The sequence below is a fragment of the Mirounga angustirostris genome, unplaced genomic scaffold, assembly GCF_029215605.1.
Source record: "Mirounga angustirostris isolate CCGP_5_RB_7025 unplaced genomic scaffold, mMirAng1.0.hap1 SCAF_6, whole genome shotgun sequence".
NCBI lineage: Eukaryota > Metazoa > Chordata > Mammalia > Carnivora > Phocidae > Mirounga > Mirounga angustirostris.
The window spans coordinates 32,115,170-32,139,566 of NW_026991714.1; the positions used below are offsets into that span (position 1 = coordinate 32,115,170).

Below are 24,397 nucleotides of genomic sequence, written 5' to 3' on the forward strand. Positions count from 1 at the left end.
AAAAAAAAAAAAGGCATGACTGTACATCCTTTTAGGCTATGTCTATTTAAATCCATCTAACCACATTTTGGGTCAAAATTATTCTGTGATAACATAAAGGTAGTTAAACCACATTTTGAACAGGACTCTGTTGATTTCATTTGTTTCTTTCTTAATTTTGGTCTGTAAGAGATTCCTGTCTCAAAGTCATATAAAACTGATGTAATTTACTGCCATTAAATAATTAAGCATTAAATTGCTGCCTGAGGAATACTGTATTGCCCTATAGAACTCCTCTCAATTAGTTTTGTTCATTTAAATAGAAAACTTTTTTTTAGAACTAGGACAGAGTGAGAATTGTTTAAAAATCAAGCTACTTTATTTTAATTTGGCTAATTTAAATTTTCCAGGGTAAAAAAAATTGTGACCAGGATTAATTCCAGCATGAAAATGAACATTTCATATTAATCTCCAAATCTTCAAGTCTACCTTTCATACATCATTTAAGTCTTATGTTACCCATTGTCTCTTATGCAAGGGAGCTTAAAGATACTTCACCTTCATTATGAATGGAGAAACCTCAAAACATTTATTATTTTTTTTAAGATTTTATTTATTTATTTGAGAGAGAGAATGAGAGAGAGAGCACATGAGAGGGGGGAGGGTCAGAGGGAGAAGCAGACTCCCCGCCGAGTAGGGAGTCTGATGGGGAACTCGATCCAGGGACTCCAGGATCATGACCTGAGCCGAAGGCAGTCGCCTAGCCACCCAGGCGCCCCAACCTCAAAACATTTATAACAATTTTTATAATCCAAAAGATACAAATTTCAGATGCCACAGATGACAGAATAGAAAGTAACCAAGTGCCAGTAAATCGTACATTCTTTTTCTTGTTAATGAAGTTAGAGTCTGCGCCATACATTTCTGATTTAACTAAAGAGCTGTTATTTTACCGAGCACCTGCTATTTTAATTGCTTGAGTTTTCTTGTCATGCATCTGTATATGTGTGTATATACATATATATGTGTAATTTATATTTATATAAGTATCTGATACTAATATTTTGCTATAAGTAAAATTAATTTTATGAAGAAAATGAAAATTAACATATTTGACACTTTTTAATTTCAGTTTATTGATGGTCGACTGGCAAAACTAAATGCAGGAAGGGGTTTCTCTGATGTGTTTGAAGAGGAAATCACTTCAGGTGGCTTTTGTGGAGGTAAAGACTAGCTCCAGTATGATTATCCATTTTCTGAGTAACAATTGTCTTGATTTTTACACTTGTATCTGATATAATCTACTTCATAAGGAACTTTTGCTCTTAAAAATATAATGTCTTAAATATATTTTTTTCATAAGAGCTGTGGTATTATTTTATTGTTCAAGGTGTTAAAAATGGTCTCATGAATTGGTAGTTGTTTGCTTGGATAATCTCTTAATATTAGTAGAAATAAATGTCACAGAAATGCAGTTAGCTTGTATCTTCCTGTCTTTCATCCTGGCTAGTATTGTCTGCTAAAAATAACCCACAGTGATGGCTACTACTAAGTAAGAATTAAAGAACTAAGATTATAGTTGAAATATTAGATTATAATATAATCTAAAAAAAAGATTTGAATACCACAGTGCTTTTACATTTTAAGTAAGTGTATTGTTATAGAAGTCTTTACCTTTTTTTTGCTTTGCAGAACATTGCAGCATGAGGAAAAGACTTTTCAGTTTACCATCCCATGTGCTTACACTTGTCACTGTAAAAAGTGCTCACTAAAAAAATGGAAGGCGTCGTATTATTTTGTATGTGTGAAACATAAGCTAGGTGGTATCTAATTTTTATTTAATATAATGCACTTTAATATAATTAAACAATTACAGTGTTTCATATGTAAGTATTCAAACAATGTTACAATTACCTAGGCAGTTAATGACTTACGAGCTGGTACTTTGTACATGATTGCTCCAGTATATAGTCCTGACTGTGGCAGAGAATTTTGCTCGAGTCCTTGAAGTGTCACATTCATTCATTCAGCTGGTATTGTGGGAAGTGTCTACCTATGTACTAGGTACTGTTCCAGATACAGGGTGAACTAAACAAACAAAAATCTCTGGTGTGTTCATTTTCACCATGTATGATAATAATTCTTCTCTTTATCTGTAGGTTTAATTTGGGGAAAAGATGTCTTTAGTGTGCATGTGAACAAACAGTTCCTAGAATTGAGAAATAAAACATGAAAAGACAGTAATGAGTACACATCTACAAATTTCCCCAAATTTAATTTTATTCTTAAATAAGATGTATTTTTTGCACCGTAGAAATACAAAAACCATTGAGATAATTTGTTCATTAAAAGAGGTACAAATGAACTGAGCATTTATGGATCTTCATCTGGCATAAGTATAGCATTTCATTGAAAGCATTTAGCTTTGGGAAAAACTTAGTTTACTTGACTCAGCAAGTAAGCCAAGTGTGCAGTCATTCAGCTCCTTGCTTTCCTCAGCTCATGGGTAAAAATTTAGCTTCAATGGAATTTTTGTGTTAAAATAAGGCTTTTTTACTTTTCAACTCAGACAAGCAAAATATTGTCAGCTCCTGGACGAATTGCTTGAGGCATCTATTCAGTATTTATATAACTGCTGTCTCATTATTTTTATGACCCGTGGGGCTAGTATCTTATATGGAATTGAAGATGACATCTTGTGACAGTAATGGGGTAGAACTATGATCATTTTGTAGAGTTAAATTCTGTAGTCTTAACCATTGGTCCAGATACCGCTGTTCTAGAATAGAAGATATGGGTGTCTTTTCTGGTGGGAGAGGGGTTGCTAAAATTTTTCATTAAAGGTCTTATGGTTTAAAAAGAATGGGATACTGGGGTGCCTGGGTGGCTCAGATGGTTAGGTGTCTGCCTTCAGCTCAGGTCATGATTCCAGGGTCCTGGGATCAAGCCCCGCACTGGGCTTTCTGCTCGGCGGGGGGCCTCCTTCTCCCTCTCCCTCTGTCTCCCCCCTGCTCATGCTTTCTCTCTCTCTCCATATCTCTGTGTCTCAAATGAATAAATAAAATCTTTAAAAAAAAAAAAAAAAAGAATGGGATACTGATCACCAGTTGGCATCTGACTTAGAGACTGCTACATTTGCAGTACAACTTCAGGCCAACCACTTTGTTTTTCTTTCTTAAAATGAAAAAAGTTTTGAACACTTATCTTAATTTGGTGGTGGTGGGGGCAATACTGATTCAAAAGGAAAACATAGTTCAACAAGTATTAATTTCAGTATGTACAGCAAGAAAATATATTAAAAATTATGCCTGGCTAACAAGTGTTATTTTTTAATCATTGTATTTTAGGTTATTATTTTAGAGATATATAGAGATTATTCTTAGAAAAATATAAAGCACAATTTATTAGGATTTGAAATAAAAATATGAATAATCCAATAAAAATTAGTAATGTTCTTATAAATGACATATATATATAAAAGAACATAATCCATTTGTCATTTAGACTACATTTGTAAGAAGGATGTCTATATCATGATATGAAACTATTTTTCAAAGAAGTGAACTATTATAACTCATTTCTCTCCTATAGTAAGAATAATTATAATTGTTCCTACTTACTGAATATTAATATGTGACAGAATCTCTTATAAGAGCTCTACAAATTTTACCTCAAGAGCACCTGTGAGGTATTTTGATTACCCATCCCCATTTTTATGAGGGCACTTATCTCAACAATTTGCCCCAACTCACTGCTAGTAGTGCTAGAGGCTGAACTCAACCTGTGTCTGCCTGGGTTCAAAGCTCTTGATTTAATAACTATAATATATTGCTTTCTTGTGATAAGAAATCTTCTTAATTAGAAGACATTCAGTAAACAAGAGCACTACCCAAGCCTTCTCTACTCCAAGTGGATAAAGTAAAATTCCTGTCTCATGATTATCCGTTGAAGATTTTTATACATAAAGCCCTAAGAAAGATCACTGTAAGAAAAATCAACATTCACTAAGGCTGAGGAAAAAATCATGTTCCTTTAAGCAAAAATAATTAGGAAATTTCAGAGAAGTATCTAATTTCTCCCCTTTCTGTGTCACTGCAATGGCAGTTTATATACTCTATTTATACAGTCTACATATGGTGATGATAAAATGAATATGACTATGGTGGAACTTTGTAATTATTGTGGCTTTGTTAAGGATATACAATGCAGGACAGTCATTCATAGCAAACCTAGATTCACATTGAATCAGAACTATGGTTAAAGCCTGAATGCATACAGATCTCCAAAAACTGTTTTCTGTCCTCTAAATCCCGGTGGTCAGGACTGTAAAGAAATCCCTGTTACTCCTGATTTTTTTCATGAGACCTTTGTAGAATAATCAACCTTAAGAGCAAAGTAATATCAGGAAGTGTGTAAAGGGAAGAATACCCATAGTGGCTAAAAGATAATAAAAGTGGACACAGTAGAACAAAGGACGAAATTAGATAAACACGAACATTGGTTTATGAAAAAGCAGCTAAGGAATATTGAGTAGTTAAGAACATGGGGTGGGGTTTTTTGCATATTTTTTTCATTTAAAATTAGACTAGTTTTTTAAATCCACTTCCAGTTATCTAAACTTTAAAAATGAGAGACATTTTCAGATTGATTTTATATAGAAGCATATAGTTATTCTTCATTAGCATTTGTTGCTTCATTAGTTTCCTGACATAATCTGATCAGTCTTTTATTTATTTAATTCTTTCTTTTTTGTACTGACTGAGGCACCAAGAGAATTTGAAAAGGTAGTAGGTAGTTACCCGTTTTAGTGGCATTTTTCTGGCTTCACTGAACAATTTAGATAAATTTATATATTTTTTTGAGAAGTAACTACAGATTACTGGAATTTAAGCAAACACATTTGAGGAAGAAGTCTTTGCACAAGTGGGAAACAAAGATACTTTGTCCTTGAGTTTGAGAAAATCACTCGTATGTTTAATGAGAACAGTGTTGGGAATTTCCTCAATAATGCTTGTTATTTCCATAATCCAGTGACTTTAGTGGAAGGACTGAGAGATTTTTTTTTTTTTTTTTTGGCATTCAGATTCATTTTTAAGAAGAAAAATAGCCTTTAAGAAATATTTTTTAAAATAATGTACTTGTCTCATAAATTTTGTGGAAATAGAAGCTTTCAATCTGAAAAGCACTAAATTTAAAAAAACAAATATCTTTTTTTTTTTTTAAGATTTTATTTATTTGACAGAGAGAGACACAGTGAGAGAGGGAACACAAGCAGGGAGAGTGGGAGAGGGAGAAGCAGGCCTTCCCGCCGAGCAGGGAGCCTGATGTGGGGCTCGATCCCAGGACCCCGGATTCATGACCTGAGCCAAAGGCAGACGTTTAATGACTGAGCCACCCAGGCACCCCAAGAAACAAATATCTTTAAAAGAAATTTTTTTTTTTTTTTAAAGATTTTATTTATTTATTTGACAGAGAGAGACACAGCGAGAGAGGGAACACAAGTAGGGGGAGTGGGAGAGGGAGAAGCAGGCTCCCCGCAGAGCAGGGAGCCGGATGCGGAACTCGATCCCAGGACCCTGGGATCATGACCTGAGCTGAAAGCAGTCGCTTAACCAACTGAGCCACCCAGGCGCCCTAAAAGAAATTTTTAACAGGAATCTACCTAAATTGTACCACATGCTTCCCTGTCATCTCAAGCAGTTTATGTAGGGACTTCCTGTTTTCCCCTGTGCATATAATTCTGGGTTATTATTGGTGATTCTGTCAGCTATTTCTTCTCAAGGTATCCACTTTGAGCAGCCCCTTTTCATTTCTAATGTAATTAGTGTGAAGTGATACAGGGGAAATCTCTGTTTTATCATATTCTATTTAGCAGTCTTAAGAGGTAGAATTTCAGAGTTGAAGGACTACAGAACCAAGAATTCAAATACCTAGATTCTTATTCTTTCTCAGTTGCTATCTTTGTGACCTTGGGCAAATAATGTGCTACCTCAGAACCTTCAGTTTCCTCGTTTGGCAAGTTACAATAACTTACATTTTTGGTGTGTTTGTGATGTGCTAGGTACTGTACTAAGTAACATTGTAGCAGCCAGGTTAAAGATCTAGTCCCAAATCCCATAGTTTACAAGGATACAGTGGACTTGAACTCTCGGATCATTGGACTCCAAAGCCCACTTCCTCTCATTGAATTGTGCTGCCTAAGACACTACCTGCTTTGCCTATTTTAGAGTACAAAAACACAACTCAGATAAGGGAATGTAGGTAAAAACATTTTGTGACCTGTGAAGAGCTGAATATGAGCTATTTTTATTCCTCATAACTCTAAGACACTGACCTTTCTATAACTGCTCTGAAGTTTTATGATACTAATTTTCTTTGTAGTTTAGAGGCTTAAAAAATTATATTCTGGATTGACAAGTGTTCCAGAATGCTAAATAGTTATCATATAGAAGTTAATATTTCTCTTTCTACTTTCTTCCATTTATTTTGGGAAAAGAATGAAAGTAAAACACTTCCCAGAATACTATAAGTAACAACCAAGTCTTAAATTTGTGATTTCTACCCAACCATTTTTAATAGAGAAGTTATTAAGTATATGAACTGATGAGAACCTTTAGCAGAGAGGTAAAAGTATATGAACAATCTGGGTAAAGATATACTGTTTATTTTTTTGTTAATAAACTCTCCTTAGAAATAAAGAATAACTTGAATAACTTGAATTTTTTTGTTATGTTACAAAGGAAATATCATTAAAAAATTGTTTAGGACAAATACCACCTGAAATTCATGGTTTTTTAACAGTGCAAATTTTATTTACAGAGGTTATTTTGAGTAGATACATTTTGCTATAATCATTTCATAAGATTAGAAAAAAATATTATTTTTGCCCAGGTATTTTCTTCCAGAAAAGTGAAGTGCAGTGCTGAGTAGTAAGAGATGTTTTTCACAATGGGGGTTATTTCTTGATTTTTTTCTTTGAATTAGAGAAAGGTTTAATAACAGGAGTCATATCAGAGCTGGACACATTTTGTCTGATGTTGGTTAGGAGTGCAAAGACAGCAGCTGGAAATCAGTTCTTGGGCTGGGATCATTCAGCTTCTATTTTATAACAGCAACGGAATGAATTTTTTAAAAGAACACAACTACATGCAAGTAGAGAACATAGGTGGTGATAGATGTTAACTAGATTTATGTGGTGATCATTTTGCAATATATACAAATATTGAATCATTATGCTCTATATCTGAAAATAGTATGATGTTATATGTCAACTATACTGCAATTAAAAAAAAGAAGAGACCATAATCTGTTTTAGGGATTACTTGTACTTGGAGTAGCCATCAGGACTTTGTTTTTTAAGCATTTAAACCAAGAAGGCCGATGAAATCTAAGTCAGTTGATATTAAACATTAGTTGAGATTGTGTTCCTTTTTTTGCCTTCTGATATCATTTTATTGATTAAATTACCATACTTGGAACCAAACATGTGATTACTAGTTTTATTAGAACTGGTTTTAAGGAGTGCACTTGCTGTGATGAGCGCCGGATGTTGTATGGAAGTGCTGAGTCACTGTATTGTACACCTGAAACTAATATTACTCTGTATGTTAACAACTGGAACTTGAATAAAAACTTAAAAAAAAAGAAAAAGAACTTTGTCAGCATTTGAACTTTCTAATAACCATAATGTTTTATAGACTAAAACCTTCATTTGCTTCATATCTTTCAAACTTGGATTTACAACTAGAGAATATCTTCAGAACTCTGACTGTATTGCATTACAGTAAAATTTGCGATCCATTAATTTATAGTTAAAAACCGTAGATAATCTTTTTTTGTCTTCAAGTTTCTTTGCATTTTAGAATTCCCGTCTAGTTTTTTCTTTCCCTATGCACTGCAGTATTACTTTTTTTTTTTTTTTTTAAGATTTTGAGAGAGAGAATGAGAGAGAGCACATGAGAGGGGGGAGGGTCAGAGGGAGAAGCAGACTCCCCGCCAAGCAGGGAGCCCAATGTGGGACTCGATCCCGGGACTCCAGGATCATGACCTGAGCCGAAGGCAGTCGCTCAACCAACTGAGCCACCCAGGCGCCCCACTTGCAGTATTACTTTTAAACGAACCCAGTTGCGTAGAAGAGGCAAACTTTTACAAGACAATATAGACATAAAACATTGAAAAATTAGTAAAGAGACACAGGCATCTTGCATTTCAAAAAAGAGGGTATATTTTCCCCCTCTGAACGTCATATTAAAATGAAAGAAGATAGAATATTTTAGCATATTACCTTTATATGTGAGTAAAGAAAAAAATGTCTGTTCTTAAACATTCTAATCACTGCGTTCCTAAGAGCAATTTAATAGTTCTTACAATACCATTGCTTCTGCCACAACATTGCTGATAAACAAAATTTGCCTGCTAAAATCCTGGAAATATTAGTTCTTAATTTTAGTTTATGGATTTATTTTAGATCAAATATTCCTGACATCTTATTTTTATATTTTCCAGGAAACCCGAGGTCATATCAACAATGGGTGCATACAGTCAAGGTAATGATAACCCTTCACTGTTTCTTCCTCCTTCACTCAAACATATATGGAGCAATGTTCAGTAAAAGGAAGCTGCTTATACTTACGCTGTTTATTGGCAATAGTTGAAATGTTTGTATATTTTTTCACATTTTAAGTATTTTTATTTTATATGATATTCATAAATATAATTTTAAAATGGAAAGCTTTTGTTCAAAGATAAATGGCTCGTTTTGAAAAGCAAGATGTTATTGTCAACTTATATTATATCCTAGAACATGGGAATTAGGAGGGAAAAGTATGATTTGAGGGGAGTTTTATCATTTCTGGTCAAGTGCTTCTTGTTAATATGATTTTTCTTTTAATTTTTTATTGTTATGTTAATCCCCATGCATTACATCATTAGTTTTTGATGTAGTGTTCCATGATTCATTGTTTGTGCATAATACCCAGTGCTCCATGCAGAACGTGCCCTCTGTAATACCCATCACCAGGCTAACCCATCCTCCCATCCCCTCCCCTCTAGAACCCTCAGTTTGTTTTTCACAGTCCATCGTCTCTCATGGTTCGTCTACCCCTCCGATTTCCCCCCTTCATTCTTCCCCTCCTGCTATCTTCTTTTTTTTTTTCTTAATGTATATTGCATTATTTGTTTCAGAGGTACAGATCTGAGATTCAACAGTCTTGCACAATTCACAGCGCTTACCAGAGCACATACCCTCCCCAGTGTCTATCACCCAGTCACCCCATCCCTCCCACCCCACGCCCCACTCCAGCAACCCTCAGTTTGTTTCCTGAGATTAAGAATTCCTCCTATCAGTGAGGTCATATGACATGTCTTTCTCTGTTTGACTTATTTCACTCAGCATAATACCCTCCAGTTCCATCCACGTCGTTACAAATGGCAAGATCTCATTCCTTTTGATGGCTGCATAATATTCCATTGTATATATATACCACTTCTTCTTTATCCATTCATCTGTCGATGGACATCTTGGCTCTTTCCACAGTTTGGCTGTTGTGGACATTGCTGCTATAAACATTGGGGTGCACGTACCCTTTCGAATCCCTACTTTTGTATCTTTGGGGTAAATACCCAGTAGTGCAATTACTGGATCGTATGGTAGCTCTATTTTCAACTTTTTGAGAAACGTCTGTACTGTTTTCCAGAGCGGCTGCACCAGCTTGCAATCCCACCAACAGTGTAAGAGGGTTCCCCTTTCTCCACATCCCCGCCAACATCTGTCATTTCCTGACTTGTTAATTTTAGCCATTCTGGCTGGTGTGAGGTGGTATCTCATTGAGGTTTTGATTTGGATTTCCCTGATGCCGAGTGATGTCGAGCACTTTTTCATGTGTTTGTTGGCCATTTGGATGTCTTCTTTGGAAAAATGTCTGTTCATGTCTTCTGCCCATTTCTTGATTGGATTCTTTGTTCTTTGGGTGTTGAGTTTGATAAGTTCTTTATAGATTTTGGATACGAGCCCTTTATCTGATATGTCATTTGCAAATATCTTCTCCCATTCTGTCGGTTGTCATTTGGTTTTGTTGACTGTTTGCTTTGCAAAAGCTTTTTATCTTGATGAAGTCCCAATAGTTCATTTTTGCCCTTGCTTCCCTTGCCTTTGGCGATGTTTCTAGGAAGAAGTTGCTGTGGCTGAGGTCGAAAGGGTTGCTGCCTGTGTTCTCCTTTAGGATTTTGATGGACTCCTGTCTCACAACAATGTCTTTCAACCATTTGGAGTCTATTTTTGTGTGTGCTGTAAGGAAATGGTTCAGTTTCATTCTTCTGCATGTGGCTATCCAATTTTCCCAACACCATTTGTTGAAGAGACTGTCTTTTTTCCATTGGACATTCTTTCCTGCTTTGTGGAAGACTAGTTGACCATAGACTTGAGGGTCCATTTCTGGGCTCTCTGTTCTGTTCCATTGATCTATGTGTCTGTTTTTGTGCCAGTACCATACTATCTTGATGATGACAGCTTTGTAATAGAGTTTGAAGTCCAGAATTGTGATGCCGCCAGCTTTGCTTTTCTTAATCAACATTCCTCTGGCTATTTGGGGTCTTTTCTGGTTCCATACAAATTTTAGGATTATTTGTTCCATTTCTTTGAAAAAAGTGGATGGTATTTTGATGGGGATTGCATTGAATGTGTAGATTGCTCTTAGGTAGCATTGACATCTTCACAATATTTGTTCTTCCAATCCATGAGCATGGAACGTTTTTCCATTTCTTTGTGTCTTCCTCCATTTCTTTCATGAGTATTTTATAGTTTTCTGAGTACAGATCCTTTGCCTCTTTGGTTAGATTTTTTCCTAGGTATCTTATGATTTTGGGTGCAATTGTAAATGTGATTGACTCCTTAATTTCTCTTTCTTCTGTCTTGTTGGTGGTAGATAGGAATGTCACTGACTTCTGTGCATTGATTTTATATCCTGCCACTTTACTGAATTCCTGTATGAGTTCTAGCAGTTTTGGGGTGGAGTCTTTGGGGTTTTCCACATAGAGTATCATATCATCTGCAAAGAGTGAGAGTTTGACTTCTTCTTTGCCGATTTGGATGCCTTTTATTTCTTTCTGTTGTCTGATTGCTGTGGCTAGGACTTCCAATACTATGTTGAATAGCAGTGGTGATAGTGGACATCTCTGCCGTGTTCCTGACCTTAGGGGGAAAGCTCTCAGCTTTTCCCCATTGAGAATGATATTCGCTGTAGGTTTTTCATAGATGGCTTTTATGATATTGAGGTATTTACCTTCTATGCCTATACTCTGAAGAGTTTTGATCAAGAAAGGATGCTGTACTTTGTCAAATGCTTTTTCAGCATCTATTGAGAGGATCATATGATTCTTGTTCTTTCTTTTGTTAATGTATTGTATCACGTTGATTGATTTGCAGGTGTTGAACCAACCTTGCGGTCCAGGGATAAATCCCACTTGGTCGTGGTGAATAATCCTTTTAATGTACTGTTGGATCCTATTGGCTAGTATTTTGGTGAGAATTTTTGCATCCATGTTCATCAGGGATATTGGTCTGTAATTCTCCTTTTTGATGGGGTCTTTGTCTGGTTTTGGGATCAAGGTAATGGTGGCCTCATAAAATGAGTTTGGAAGTTTTCCTTCCATTTCTATTTTTTGGCACAGTTTCAGAAGAATAGGTATTAATTCTTCTTGAAATGTTTGGTAGAATTCCCCTGGGAAGCCATCTGGCCCTGGGCTTTTGTTTGTTGGGAGATTTTTGATGACTGCTTCAATTTCCTTAGTGGTTATAGGTCTGTTCAGGTTTTCTATTTCTTCCTGGTTCAGTTTTGGTAGTTGATACATCTCTAGGAATGCATCCATTTCTTCCAGGTTATCTAACTTGCTGGCATAGAGTTGCTCATTGTATGTTCTTATAATTGTTTGTATTTCTTTGGTGTTGGTTGTGATTTCTCCTCTTTCATTCCTGATTTTATTTATTTGGGTCATTTCTCTTTTCTTTTTGATAAGTCTGGCCAGGGGTTTATCAATCTTGTTAATTCTTTCAAGAACCAGCTCCTAGTTTCGTTGATCTGTTCTACTGTTCTTTTGGTTTCTATTTCATTGATTTCTGCTCTGATCTTTATTATTTCTCTTCTCCTGCTGGGTTTAGGCTTTATTTGCTGTTCTTTCTCCAGCTCCTTTAGGTGTAGGGTTAGGTTGTGTACTTGAGACCTTTCTTGTTTCTTGAGAAAGGCTTGTATTACTCTATACTTTCCTCTTAGGACTGCCTTTGCTGCATCCCAAAGATTTTGAACAGTTATGTTTTCATTTTCATTGGTTTCCATGAATTTTTTTAATTCTTCTTTAATTTCCTGGTTGACCCATTCATTCTTTAGTAGGATGCTTTTTAGCCTCCACATATTTGAGTTCTTTCCGACTTTCCTCTTGTGATGGAGTTCTAGTTTCAAAGCATTGTGGAAATATGCAGGGAATGATCCCAATCTTTTGGTACCGGTTGAGACCTGATTTGTGACCTAGGATGTGATCAATTCTGGAGAATGTTCCATGGGCACTAGAGAAGAATGTGTATCCTGTTGCTTTGGGATGGAATGTTCTGAATATGTCTGTGAAGTCCATTTGGTCCAGTGTGTCATTTAAAGTCTTTATTTCCTTGTTGATCTTTTGCTTAGACGATCTGTCCATTTCAGTGAGGGGGGGGTGTTAAAGTCCCCCACTATTATTGTATTGTTGTCGATGTGTTTCTTTGCTTTTGTTATTAATTGGTTTATATAATTGGCTGCTCCCATGTTAGGGGCATAGATATTTACAACTGTTAGATCTTCTTGTTGGATAGACCCTTTAAGTAGGATATAGTGTCCTTCCTCATCTCTTATTACAGTCTTCGGTTTAAAATCTAATTTGTCTGATATAAGGATTGCCCCCCAGCTTTCTTTTGGTGTCCATTAGCATGGCAAATGGTTTTCCACCCCCTCGCTTTCAATCTAGAGGTGTCTTTGAATCTAAAATGAGTCTCTTGCAGACAGCATATCGATGGGTCTTGTTTTTTAATCCAATCTGATAGCCTGTGTCTTTTGATTGGGGCATTTAGCCCATTTACATTCAGGGTAACTATTGAAAGATATGAATTTAGTGCCATTGTGTTGCCTGTAAGGTGACTGTTACTGTATTGTCTGTGTTCCTTTCTGGTCTATGTTGCTTTTAGGCTCTCTCTTTGCTTAGAGGACCCCTTTCAAGTTTTCTTGTAGGGCTGGTTTCGTGTTTGCAAATTCCTTTAGTTTTTGTTTGTCCTGGAAGCTTTTGATCTCTCCTTCTATTTTCAGTGACAGCCTAGCTGGATATAGTATTCTTGGCTGCATATTTTTCTCATTTAGTGCTCTGAATATATCCTGCCAGTCCTTTCTGGCCTGCCAGTTCTCTGTGGATAGGTCTGTTGCCATTCTAATGTTTCTACCATTGTAGGTTACATATCTCTTCTCCCAAGCTGCTTTCAGGGTTTTCTCTTTGTCTCCGAGACTCGTAAGTTTTACTATTAGATGTCGGGGTGTTGACCTATTTTTATTGATTTTGAGAGGGGTTGTCTGTGCTGCCTGGATTTTGATGCCTGTTTCCTTCCCCAAATTAGGGAAGTTCTCAGCTGTAATTTGCTCCAATATACCTTCTGCTCCTCTCTCTCTTTCTTCTTCTTCTGGGATCCCAATTATTCTAATGTTGTTTTGTCTTATGGTATCGCTTATCTCTCAAATTCTGCCCTCGTGATCCAGTAGTTGTTTATCTCTCTTTTTCTCAGCTTCTTTATTTTCCATCATTTGGTCTTCTATATCACTAATTCTCTCTTCTGCCTCATTTATCCTAGCAGTTAGTGCCCCCATATTTGATTGCACCTCATTAATAGCCTTTTTGATTTTGACTTGGTTAGATTTTAGTTCTTTTACTTCTCCAGAAAGGATTTCTCTAATAAGTTAATATGATTTTTTAAAATGTAAAACTTGCCTCCACAGATTTAGGCTTTATTGCCCAACCTTAAAGCAATTAAACAGTTGCTTGTAGTTCTTTTTTATTAAGTTTTATATATATACTTATTACTTGTCATGTTGCTCAAGTCTGCCTAAACTGCAAAGATGAAATTATTTTTAAATTGTGTATTACACCAACTAAAAGAACAGAGTAGAATGTTTACATTTTGTCAGAAATTACTATAGTATATAAAAGCTTGAAAACATTTAATGTGACATGATTTCTGTAGGTCTTTAATTTGTGAGAAAAGTTCTTTTTCCATACTATTAATAATGCTTTGTTTTCAGGACAGTGTGGTTTAAAATTTTTGGAAATATGTTTCTGTTTTTTCTTTGCAGAAAGGAGGTGCACTGTTTAACACAGCAATGACCAAAGCAACTCCAGCTGTACGGACAGCATATAAATTTGTAAGTTTTCTTTTGATGTTTAAAAATTCTGTTGATAAAATTATACATTTCCCTAGCTGACAGACATGTAAATCTAGAATACTTCCTATTTTTTCTTTTCAAAAAGCTTTAGGGCGCCTGGGTGGCTCAGTTGGTTAAGCAACTGCCTTCGGCTCAGGTCATGATCCTGGAGTCCCGGGATCGAGTCCCACATCGGGCTCCCTGCTCAGTGGGGAGTCTGCTTCTCCCTCTGACCCTCCCCCATCTCATGCTGTCTCTCTCTCTCATTCTCTCTCTCAAATAAATAAAAAAATCTTTAAAAAAAAAAAGCTTTAAAAAATTTAGATTTAATATTGACCGAAGTGAATTCAGTTATTAAAACTATTGTATAGAAAGGATATTCCCTTTATATAATCTAAAAACAATTCTTCAGTTTATTTCAAAACTGTCAGTAAAATTGTGCACTTAGATTGAAATAGTCCATAATGAAGTGCCATTTTTAAAGATTTGATTCTTTCATTTTGCAACATACTTTAAATTCTCATTGTATACTTGAAGCTTCAGTAAGAAAAAATAGAAAAATATGGCAAGTTCTCTTCCCTCAAAGATGCCCGACTCCATAATTAAAATTCTTCAGTGATTCTCCATGGCTGATAATAAAATAAAAATAGCCATATCAATAGCAATAAAAATAATTAATAAAAAATAAAAATCTCTTTAATATAATAGCAAAGACCCTTCAAGACCTGATTCCTCTTATGTCCTTCCCATTCACCCCAACCCTAGAGCCTGCCATATCGCTAAAGATACTGAGCTACTCCTCATTTCATGAATGCAAGATGTTCTTTTCTGCCTCTATTCTTACATAATCCATTTCTACTAACTGGAGCATTTATTCTTGTATTTTATCCAAAACCCAGTAAACACTAATCATCCTATAAGACTTAGCTTAGGCATTAGCTATTTCCCTATAAAATGTCCAGCCCCACACTATAAGGGTTCATATATCTTTTGGGTCCTCACTGGGCCAGTGTTACTTCTGTTTCAGCACTTGTTTTACCTGCGTGCATCTTTATCTCTAATATTAAACTAGTTGGAGCTAGTGGGTTGGTATCCAGTAATTTTTTATTTTTTATTTTTTTTATTTTTTATTTTTATTATTATTTTTTTAAGATTTTATTTATTTATTTGAGAGAGAGAAACAGCATGTGCAGGCGGGGGGAGGGTCAGAGGAAGGAGAGAGAATCTCAAGTAGACTCCACGCTGAACACGAACTCAATTCTGGGCTCAATCTCATGACCCTGAGATCATGACCTGAGCAGAAATCAAGAGTCCAAGGCTCAACCAACTGAGCCACCCAGGCACCCGAGGGCAATAGTTTGATTTTATAGGAGTTTATCTTCAAATGCTTTCTCAGTAAAGGAACTGACATGATTGAATTAGTAATGGAATAATAAATTTTAATAAGCTTAGAACTTACATTCTTGTTTTGACTTACAATTATGACATATATGTAGCCACCATTACTGTTAAAAAAAATCAATTTCAAAGATTACATTTTATAGTAGGAAAGCTAATCTACAGAGTGGATTCAAAAATATGGTGCCAAAATTCTGAACTGTTTGAAGCCTTATCGTAGGAAGAGGTTATCATTTTGCCTGGGAAACATCAGGCTATGCGTTTTGTTTGGTTGTTTCATAGTTTTTCTGGAAAACCTCTCTGAGTATGTCACTATCTTACTCTATAATACTGATGGTTTGATTTATATACAGTTTTTGGAGAGATTTTATTTTTTTACAATGAAATAACACATGGCTGCCATGTGAAACATCAAACTAGCCTTGTTTCTCACATTCACTTAAGATTGTAAAAAAGGTTTCTCAGTCAAGTGCCCTTTATTTTATTCTTGAACAAACACTTGAAGGTTTTCCTCAGTCTTAGAGAAATTGTGTTGTATTATTTTGCTAAATATGTTTTTCTCCTTAATTTCACTTATATTTTCCACAAAAACCCAGAAATAAACATGTTCAAAACCTATTCATTATTCATATTTTTATCTTTCTAATCAGTAGAGTGTTTTATTTTCTGCAGAACAGTAAAATGTTCCCAAGTTAAAATTCTGCTCTCTGGAAGATTATTCCCTAAACTAATTTCAGGCCAGTTAAGGTCTTCAGAATATACTTAATTGCTTTCATCATTTATCTCATGATCGTGTTGCACATGAATCCAGAAGTCAAGAGATTTGGGACAAGTAAAGTCAGTTTGTGACTTCCATAGTTGTACCTAAAACATCTTTCCAGGCTGCTCATATTCTTAAATATGAACTCTTGAGCTTCCTCCTTTGACCACAGATTACTATGAACAAAACTTCTGATCTCTCCCGTATGGCTTTAACAGAATTTATTTACTTGATTTTCCATAGATAGTAAATTTTTAAAAACTGGGAAACATGTTTTAAACTGTTTCATTCGGTCAGTTATCTGAGTACCTCTTAAGAACTAGGCGTTGTACTGGTTATTTGTAGAGCAGTGAGGGTGGCACATAGTGCGAGTGACATAGGCACTGTTCCTGCTAGTTTTATGTTGTGTCATGGTCCCTTCGCTCTGTTTTGGACATACTACAGAGGAACTGAATATGTATTTGTTGAAGGAAATAATGGTTTTGTCCTATTGTTAGAACAGTTCTTCTATCCTTAGAACATTTTCTCTATGCTTTTTATGCTCTCATTTTTCCTATGCTTTTAGAAACCATAAAGAAAACTAGAATTAACATGTACACTTTTCTTAGAAATCTAAAAATAACTGTAAAGTGAATACGTAATTGATTTGGCTAAAAGATTTTCTGAGTCAACTATCTTGTTAGGTTTTTGCCTTTTAAATTATTAACTAAAGCCATTTGCTGGATGCTTCTCTGTAGAGAATACTTGTTTACTGCTTCTTTTCAGCTTGGTATTAAAAAGGATAGAGAGAACCTGTACCCCATCTTCCAGATAGTCTGAAAGAGGTCAGTGGAAGAGGTAGGGCAGTAGCCCTTTAAATGAATCAGTACATGGATTACAGACACTAGATTCAACTCTATACACTTAGAAGTATCTGCAAAGATTAGTGTGAATCAAGTGAATTTTGAAAGAATAGAAGATACTTAGATAAGTTAGAATATAAACAAAACAAGAGCAAAGATCGATACAAGTTCTAGGAGATGGAAGCCGGATTATTTTCTTGGTAATTATTCATTTTTACCTAATGAAAATGTAGGGATTAATACGGGACCCTTTAAATAGATTAAGTGGCTTTACCAATAAAACAATGAATGTGAAACTGCTTTAATTCTAAAGAGCCACAGGAATACAATTTAGTGTTATTTGGCTTTTTAGGTTATCTTTTACTATGTATAATATGTTTTGATTTTGCCTCATTTGCAATAAAGAAATAGTTGTTTATTTGAGTTCAAGACATAATTTGAGCAGTTACTATATGCCAAATAGTATTAGGTACTACAGATATTAACAGCAAAGAAATAAGAGCCATCCCCTAAATGAACTTGGGAAGACATATTCACTCTTCCTAGAAGTAATTGGGAAAGCAGGGTGATTTGGTAGAAGGAGCAAGAACACTCCTTGAGTTCTAGCAAGAACCACCTAGAGTTGGAAAGTCTTAAGTCTCTATGACCTTAGCTTCCATGTCTGTAGAATGAGACTCATGATGCCTTTTCTCTTGTAAGGCTTATATTCAGTGGATATATTTTTAAAACCTTAGTTCTTCCTTCTCCTTTTTGATGGTGAGAAGTTGGACTTAAAAATGAAATGGACCCAGATTTGAACCTAGGCTATGCAGACTGATCCCCTCTGAGTCACTTTCCTTATTTGTAAAATGTAATAATAATAGTACTAACTTTAGAGACTTGTGATGATTAAATGAGCTAATATATGCTAGGTACCCAGCACATAGTCATATACTGAGGAAACACAACATAAATGTGAGTTTCCTTTCTTTTCCACTCTGGCCACTCTGAGTGGGAATTTCCAGTGGAATAAAGGCCAAGGTTTAAGGAAGGTCCCCAGTTACTTGTGTTAAGTTATATTCCACAGGAATCATATCAGCACCTGAGAAGCTCAAATGCTGCAGTCAGAGTCCCTATGGAGCATGAGGATAGCATCTTATGTTAAGTGACCTTTAATTTGTACCAGAAAAACTGGGCATGAAATAGCCATAACATTAAGGTATCTCTGCTAATAAAAACTCATGTCTGCCTGTAAGAGCATTTTAATAAAGCTTTGTAAAGGTGCCTGAGTTTCTTAAAGTCCAAACATTTGCCCGAATAGCCTGCTGCTGTGATGATGTGCATTCTTCTTTTCACCCCCAGTTAATCACAATTTCAAATTAAGACTGGACAGTAGTAATCTGGTTGACTCCTGTGTTTTCTATAGTTGAGGAGGCAAACAGGCTAAATGTTAGCCTTTGTATGATATTAGGATGCAAACAGAAACTAATCATGTTTTCACTAATTTAGATATAATATAGTAAGTGATGTGGTCTTCCTGAAAATTAAGTTTTAGATTATATTTTGTTCTTTTTCTAAGTAATATGAAGTTAGCAAGTTTCATGAAGTGAGAGCTCATCTGCTTACTCTTTAAATGGTAATAGAACCATGCTGAGCCAGACACTTGTGTTACCTTTTTCTAGGCAAAAAATCATGCAAAGCAGGGAATAAAGGAAGTGAAGAGTAAGCTAAAACACAAGGTATGTCATATTCTTCTTTTCGTTCTTCCTTGATTCTTACATTAGTTTGAAGCTTATACTTTACAAATCACACGAGATTTATGTTTTTAATGACGTTTGAAATATGCTTAGCCCTTTGTTCAACAATGTATTTTTCATAACAAGCCCTCTGGCAACTATCTGCCATTCTATATGCATCCACTGAATAATCTCTTTATCGTTTGCATATTTTAACACAGAACAACGGAGATCTTCAAAAATGCTTTAACAGGATGTATGTTTTCATAAAGTTGATTGCCTTGATATCACAATTGAAATTCTTGCTTCAAGCCGAGAATTTCTTTAAAAAGATGATCTTTGGTGCAGAATTAAGCCAGGAATACCATCTTTATAGGATCTTTCCAGTAGTCGCTACTTTAATTTGAAGCATGTTCTTAATTAATAAAAGATTTTTTTGAAGATATGTATTTGAATCTATGAATGTTGCATATATATGAATATTTATGTGTACGTATATGTATTTTTGATTTGATTACTTATATCTTTGCAGATTTTTGTCAGTTGTTTTGAGTTTCTATCCTTGAAGAAAAAATATTACTTAAAACTTCCATTTTTATGATGGAGAGTAATCCTTATATAAATTTTATTCAAATTATTCAAAATAGAGATTATTTTGGAAATTATTAATTCAAAATATAGAAAAATGCATTTTCTTCCTAAATAGATTTTTTAAACTTATATCTGATGTGTTATTTTGCTATTTGCATCTGTTTCAGATAGTTTGTCCAAAAGTAATACAAGGAGTATTTTAAAATAATTAACTTGTGTATTTCCTAATGTGTAGGAAAATGAAGAGGATTATGGGACCTGTTCTGGTTCTGTACAGTATACACCAGTTTACACATTACACAATGAAAAGGGAGGAAATATAGAAAAGCGTAAGCTTGCCCAGGTAAGTTTATTTACCCTTCGTCTTCAAATTCTAAAATTATGTAATTCCAGTTAATTCTTTAAGAAAATTTTGGACCCATTTTTTTTTTTTTTAATCATATGAGCTTGTATTTCCAGTCAAGGAGATTGAGTAGGTAGTGTCTGGGCAGGCTGCAAGAGGATTAAGAATCGGTTGTTCCAGATATCAGTCTCTACATACTTTATTAGGTCTTCATAGAGCTCACAGTCCAGTAAGGGGAGAGAGACAGGTAAGCATGTGATTGCTATAGGATGTGAATAGCTTGATGATGAGGGGGACATCACAGATTTCTACTCCAAAAATAAAATAAAGTTCATACATGGGAATTTGACCATTAAAATCATCTATAGATATTAGAATATAAAGTAATATGCCTATTTTTTCTAAAGTTAGATATTTTATTTGCTATAAATATTTAAAGCTTCTGCTTATATGTCAGTGTTATGTAAAATACTGTCCTACAGGAGGAAAGTGTTCAGAATTATAGCTATGTGTGTCTCTGGTTTTGCCTCATAAGTATGTTTCTGAAGGTTTAAATGATCCAAATTTGTATACACCAAATCATATTTTAAGTGGCCTTAGAAAACCACCTTTTAAAAAGAATTCTCAACTGGATTATAGTTCATTTATTGCAGTCACTGAAGTTTATGGATGAGGGAGTTGATAGCCAGAATGGTCACCTCACTTACCCTAAGACTTATAAGGAGTTAGTGGGAGAGTGGGATGAGAACGCATCCCTAATGCTCACTTAGCTTTCCTGGATCTGCACACACTGCAGGAACAGAGATGGCCTTAAAGTGCTTCTCTGTGTCATTAGGGATGGGGAGAGGTCAGTGAAACTGTACTAAAACCCTCACCTTTATAAAGAAAATTCATTCATTTAATCATTCGGCACCTACTGTGCACCAGTCATGACTCTTAAGTGTTCCAGGAGAAGCAAAACCCATCTCTGCCTTCATGGGACCATTTTTATACCATACTAAGGGCCTTCTCTATGATGTATCCTTTTATGAGTTTATATTTTCCATACATTAGTATTGCTTAATTACAACATATTGGTAGTAAATGCTGATTGTCTGACCTAAAATAAGCCCCTCAATGAATAATTCTGCAAGTGTAGAAACCTTCTATGGCTACTACTGTTAACTGGAAAACATGTTTTGACTTGTAAACTAATAATGGGTTTGCAATCAATTTCTCTATTTCTCTTCCATCACTAGCATGTTCAATTCCTATTGGTTCTCAAGCTTCAGCATCTTAAAAACTTTTGCAAAATATTTATTGCCTTGATATTGGAGCAGTTAGGTTATATTTACCATGGTGCATAGATTTTTATGTGAAAAAGAATGAGATTTTTTTTACTCACTGGATGCTTTAAGATAGAAAGAAAACACTTCAATTAGAGAAACCCCTGTCCCAAATGTCACTTTTAAGTTAGGAAAACTATTTTCAGCTCCTCATTTAAATTTTTAAATCTTCCTTTCTTTAACATGGCAGTGTATTTATATGATAATTTAGTTATAAAATATATTACAGATTTCTGTTTTTGTTTCTGTTAGACGATTTCTGATAGAGAAAATTGTATTAAGTTACAGAAAACTTCACAAGACAATAGGTTACATTCATTGCATACTTATCCTGAATTTTCTTGGCCATCATTTATTATAATATTAATTCAACTATCTGTATTCATCAGTTAGCATTTTGTGGTTTTCAGGTGGACATGACAAATGATAACTCTAACAAGAATTAAGAGAAGTAGGGCTTATTCTTTTAAGAATTATAATATGGGGGGAGGAGCAAGATGGCGGAGGAGTAGGTGACCTAAATTTCATCTGGTCCCAGGAATTCAGCTAGATAGGCATTAAACCATTCTGAACACCTACGAACTCAACAGGAGATCAAAGAAAAGAAGAGCAGCAACTCTCTGAACAGAAAGTGACCACTTTCTGGAAGGTAGGATGTGCGGAGAAGAGAATCCAAGGCGATATTCGGGAAGATAGATGGCGGGGGAGTTGGTGCCTGTCAGCCACTACTGGCAAGTGATAGAGCAGCGGAGCACAAAATCGGAACTTTTAGAAGTCGGCTCCACTGAGGGACGTCTCTCCAGTGGCTAAGCGGGGGGTGGAGCCCTCATGGGACAGTGTGGGCTCAGGACTCTCGGGGTCACAGAAAGACCAGGGGTGCCTGAGTGCGGCAGAGCTCCCAGGTATTGGAGCGGGGAAGCAGCTGCAGAGACGTAGCCGAGGAGTGGGCTCTCAGCTCAGGGTTGCCATAAACTGTGATCCACGGCACAGTCAGGCCACTGCTCCTCCAGCAGGGACCCAACAAGCGGCAGATCTGGGGAGACTCTCTTCCTCCCTTGGGAGGAGCAGTGTGGGAGCACACTGCAGGGATCTGCTGGGTTTGGAGACTCCACACAGGGTCAGGTGCCAGAGATAGAAATGCTTGGTCACACGCTGGGTGAGCACGAGTGTGGCTGGAGACCGGGGAGACGGGAGTGACTGACTGCTTTTCTCTGGGGGCTCACTGAGGAGCAGGACCCCGAATTCTCGGCTCCTCCGGGGCCGAGATTGGGAGGCCGCCATTTTCACTCTCGGCCTCCAAAGCTGTACGGAAAGCTCGCAGGGAACAAAAGCTCCCGAGAGCAAAACCCAGCAGATTACTTAGCCCGGAATGGCAAGGGCGGGGCAATTTTGCCTCCAGCAAAGACATTTGGGAACCACAGCAACAGGCCCCTCCCCCAGAAGATCAGCGAGAACAGCCAGCCAAGACCAAGTTTACTGATCAATGAGAACGGCAGAACTCCAGCGCTAGGGGAATACTGCACATAGAATTCATCGCTTTTTTACCATGATTCTTTAGTCTTTCAAAGTTAATTTTTTGAATTTTCTTTTTTTCTTTTTTTTTGAATTTTTCTTTTTCCCTTTTTTAACCAACATCTTATTGATCCCTTTTTAAAAAATCTTTTTTATTTTTCATTTTTAGAGTCCTGTTCTATCCCTTCATAGTAGTTAACCTTGTTTTTGGTATATATATATATATATATATATATAAAGTTGTTCTCTCTTTAAAATTTTGGATTACAGTTTCTTCTAACAGACCAAAATATACCCTAAATCTCTAGTGTATGGCTTTGTTCTAGTCCCTGGCCTGATCACATTCTCTCCCTTTTCTTTTTTTTTTTATTTCTCTTCTTTCTTTTTTCAACCAACTTCTTATCAATTCCTTTTATAAAATCTTTTATAATTTTCATCTTTACAGTCATATCCATCCCTTCATCGCATGTACCCTTATTTTTGTACATACATAAGCTTCTCTTTCTTTAAAATTTTGGGACGCAGTTTCTTCTAACAGACCAAAATATGCCCAAAATCTAGTGTGTGGCACTGATCTATGCACCAGCCTGTTCATATTAGATCATATTCCTTTTTTTTCTTTCTTTCTTTTCCCCCAGTTTCAGATCTCTTCTGATTTGTTTAGTGTGTATTTTTTTTGAGTTGTTGTTACCCTGTTAGCATTTTGTTCTCTCATTCATCTGTTCTCCTCTGGACAAAATGACAAGACGGAAAAAATGACCTCAAAAAAAATAGAACAAGAGGCAGTACTAACTGCCAGGGACCTAATCAATACGGACATTAGTAAGATGTCGGAAGTAGAGTTCAGAATGACGATTATAAAGATACTAGCTGGGCTTGAAAAAAGCATGGAAGATATTAGAGAAACCCCTTCTGGAGAAATAAAAGAACTAAAATCTAACCAAGTCGAAATCAAAAAGGCTATTAATGAGGTACAATAAAAAATGGAGGCTCTAACTGCTAGGATAAATGAGGCAGAAGAGAGAATTAGTGATATAGAAGACCAAATGATGGAAAATAAAGAAGCTGAGAAAAAGAGATATAAACAACTACTGGATCACGAGGGCAGAATTCAAGAGGTAAGTGATACCATAAGATGAAACACTATTAGAATAATTGGGATCCCAGAAGAAGAAGAAAGAGAGAGAGGGGCAGAAGGTATATTGGAGCAAATTATAGCAGAGAACTTCCCTAATTTGGGGAAGGAAACAGGCATCAAAATCCAGGCAGCACAGACAACCCCTCTCAAAATCAATAAAAATAGGTCAACATCCCGACATCTAATAGTAAAACTTAACGAGTCTCAGAGACAAAGAGAAAACCCTGAAAGCAGCTTGGGAGAAGAGTTATGTAACCTACAATGGTAGAAACATTAGATTGGCAACAGACCTATCCACAGAGACCTGGCAGGCCAGAAAGGACTGGCAGGATATATTCAGAGCACTAAATGAGAAAAATATGCAGCCA

At 35.8% G+C, this 24,397-nt stretch overlaps 1 protein-coding gene across 4 annotated transcripts in view; it reads left to right on the plus strand.

Annotated features, from left to right (window-relative positions):
* DENND1B (DENN domain containing 1B) overlaps nucleotides 1–24,397 on the plus strand; it is a 266,120-nt gene that overhangs the window by 205,320 nt on the left and 36,403 nt on the right. For all 4 annotated transcript variants that reach the window (XM_064594053.1, XM_064594051.1, XM_064594049.1 and 1 more), the window contains 5 exons: nucleotides 1,112–1,202; nucleotides 8,485–8,525; nucleotides 14,337–14,405; nucleotides 19,067–19,123; nucleotides 19,947–20,054. In XM_064594053.1, coding sequence (XP_064450123.1) covers nucleotides 1,112–1,202; nucleotides 8,485–8,525; nucleotides 14,337–14,405; nucleotides 19,067–19,123; nucleotides 19,947–20,054 — 366 coding nt within the window. The remainder of the gene's footprint in view (nucleotides 1–1,111; nucleotides 1,203–8,484; nucleotides 8,526–14,336; nucleotides 14,406–19,066; nucleotides 19,124–19,946; nucleotides 20,055–24,397) is intronic.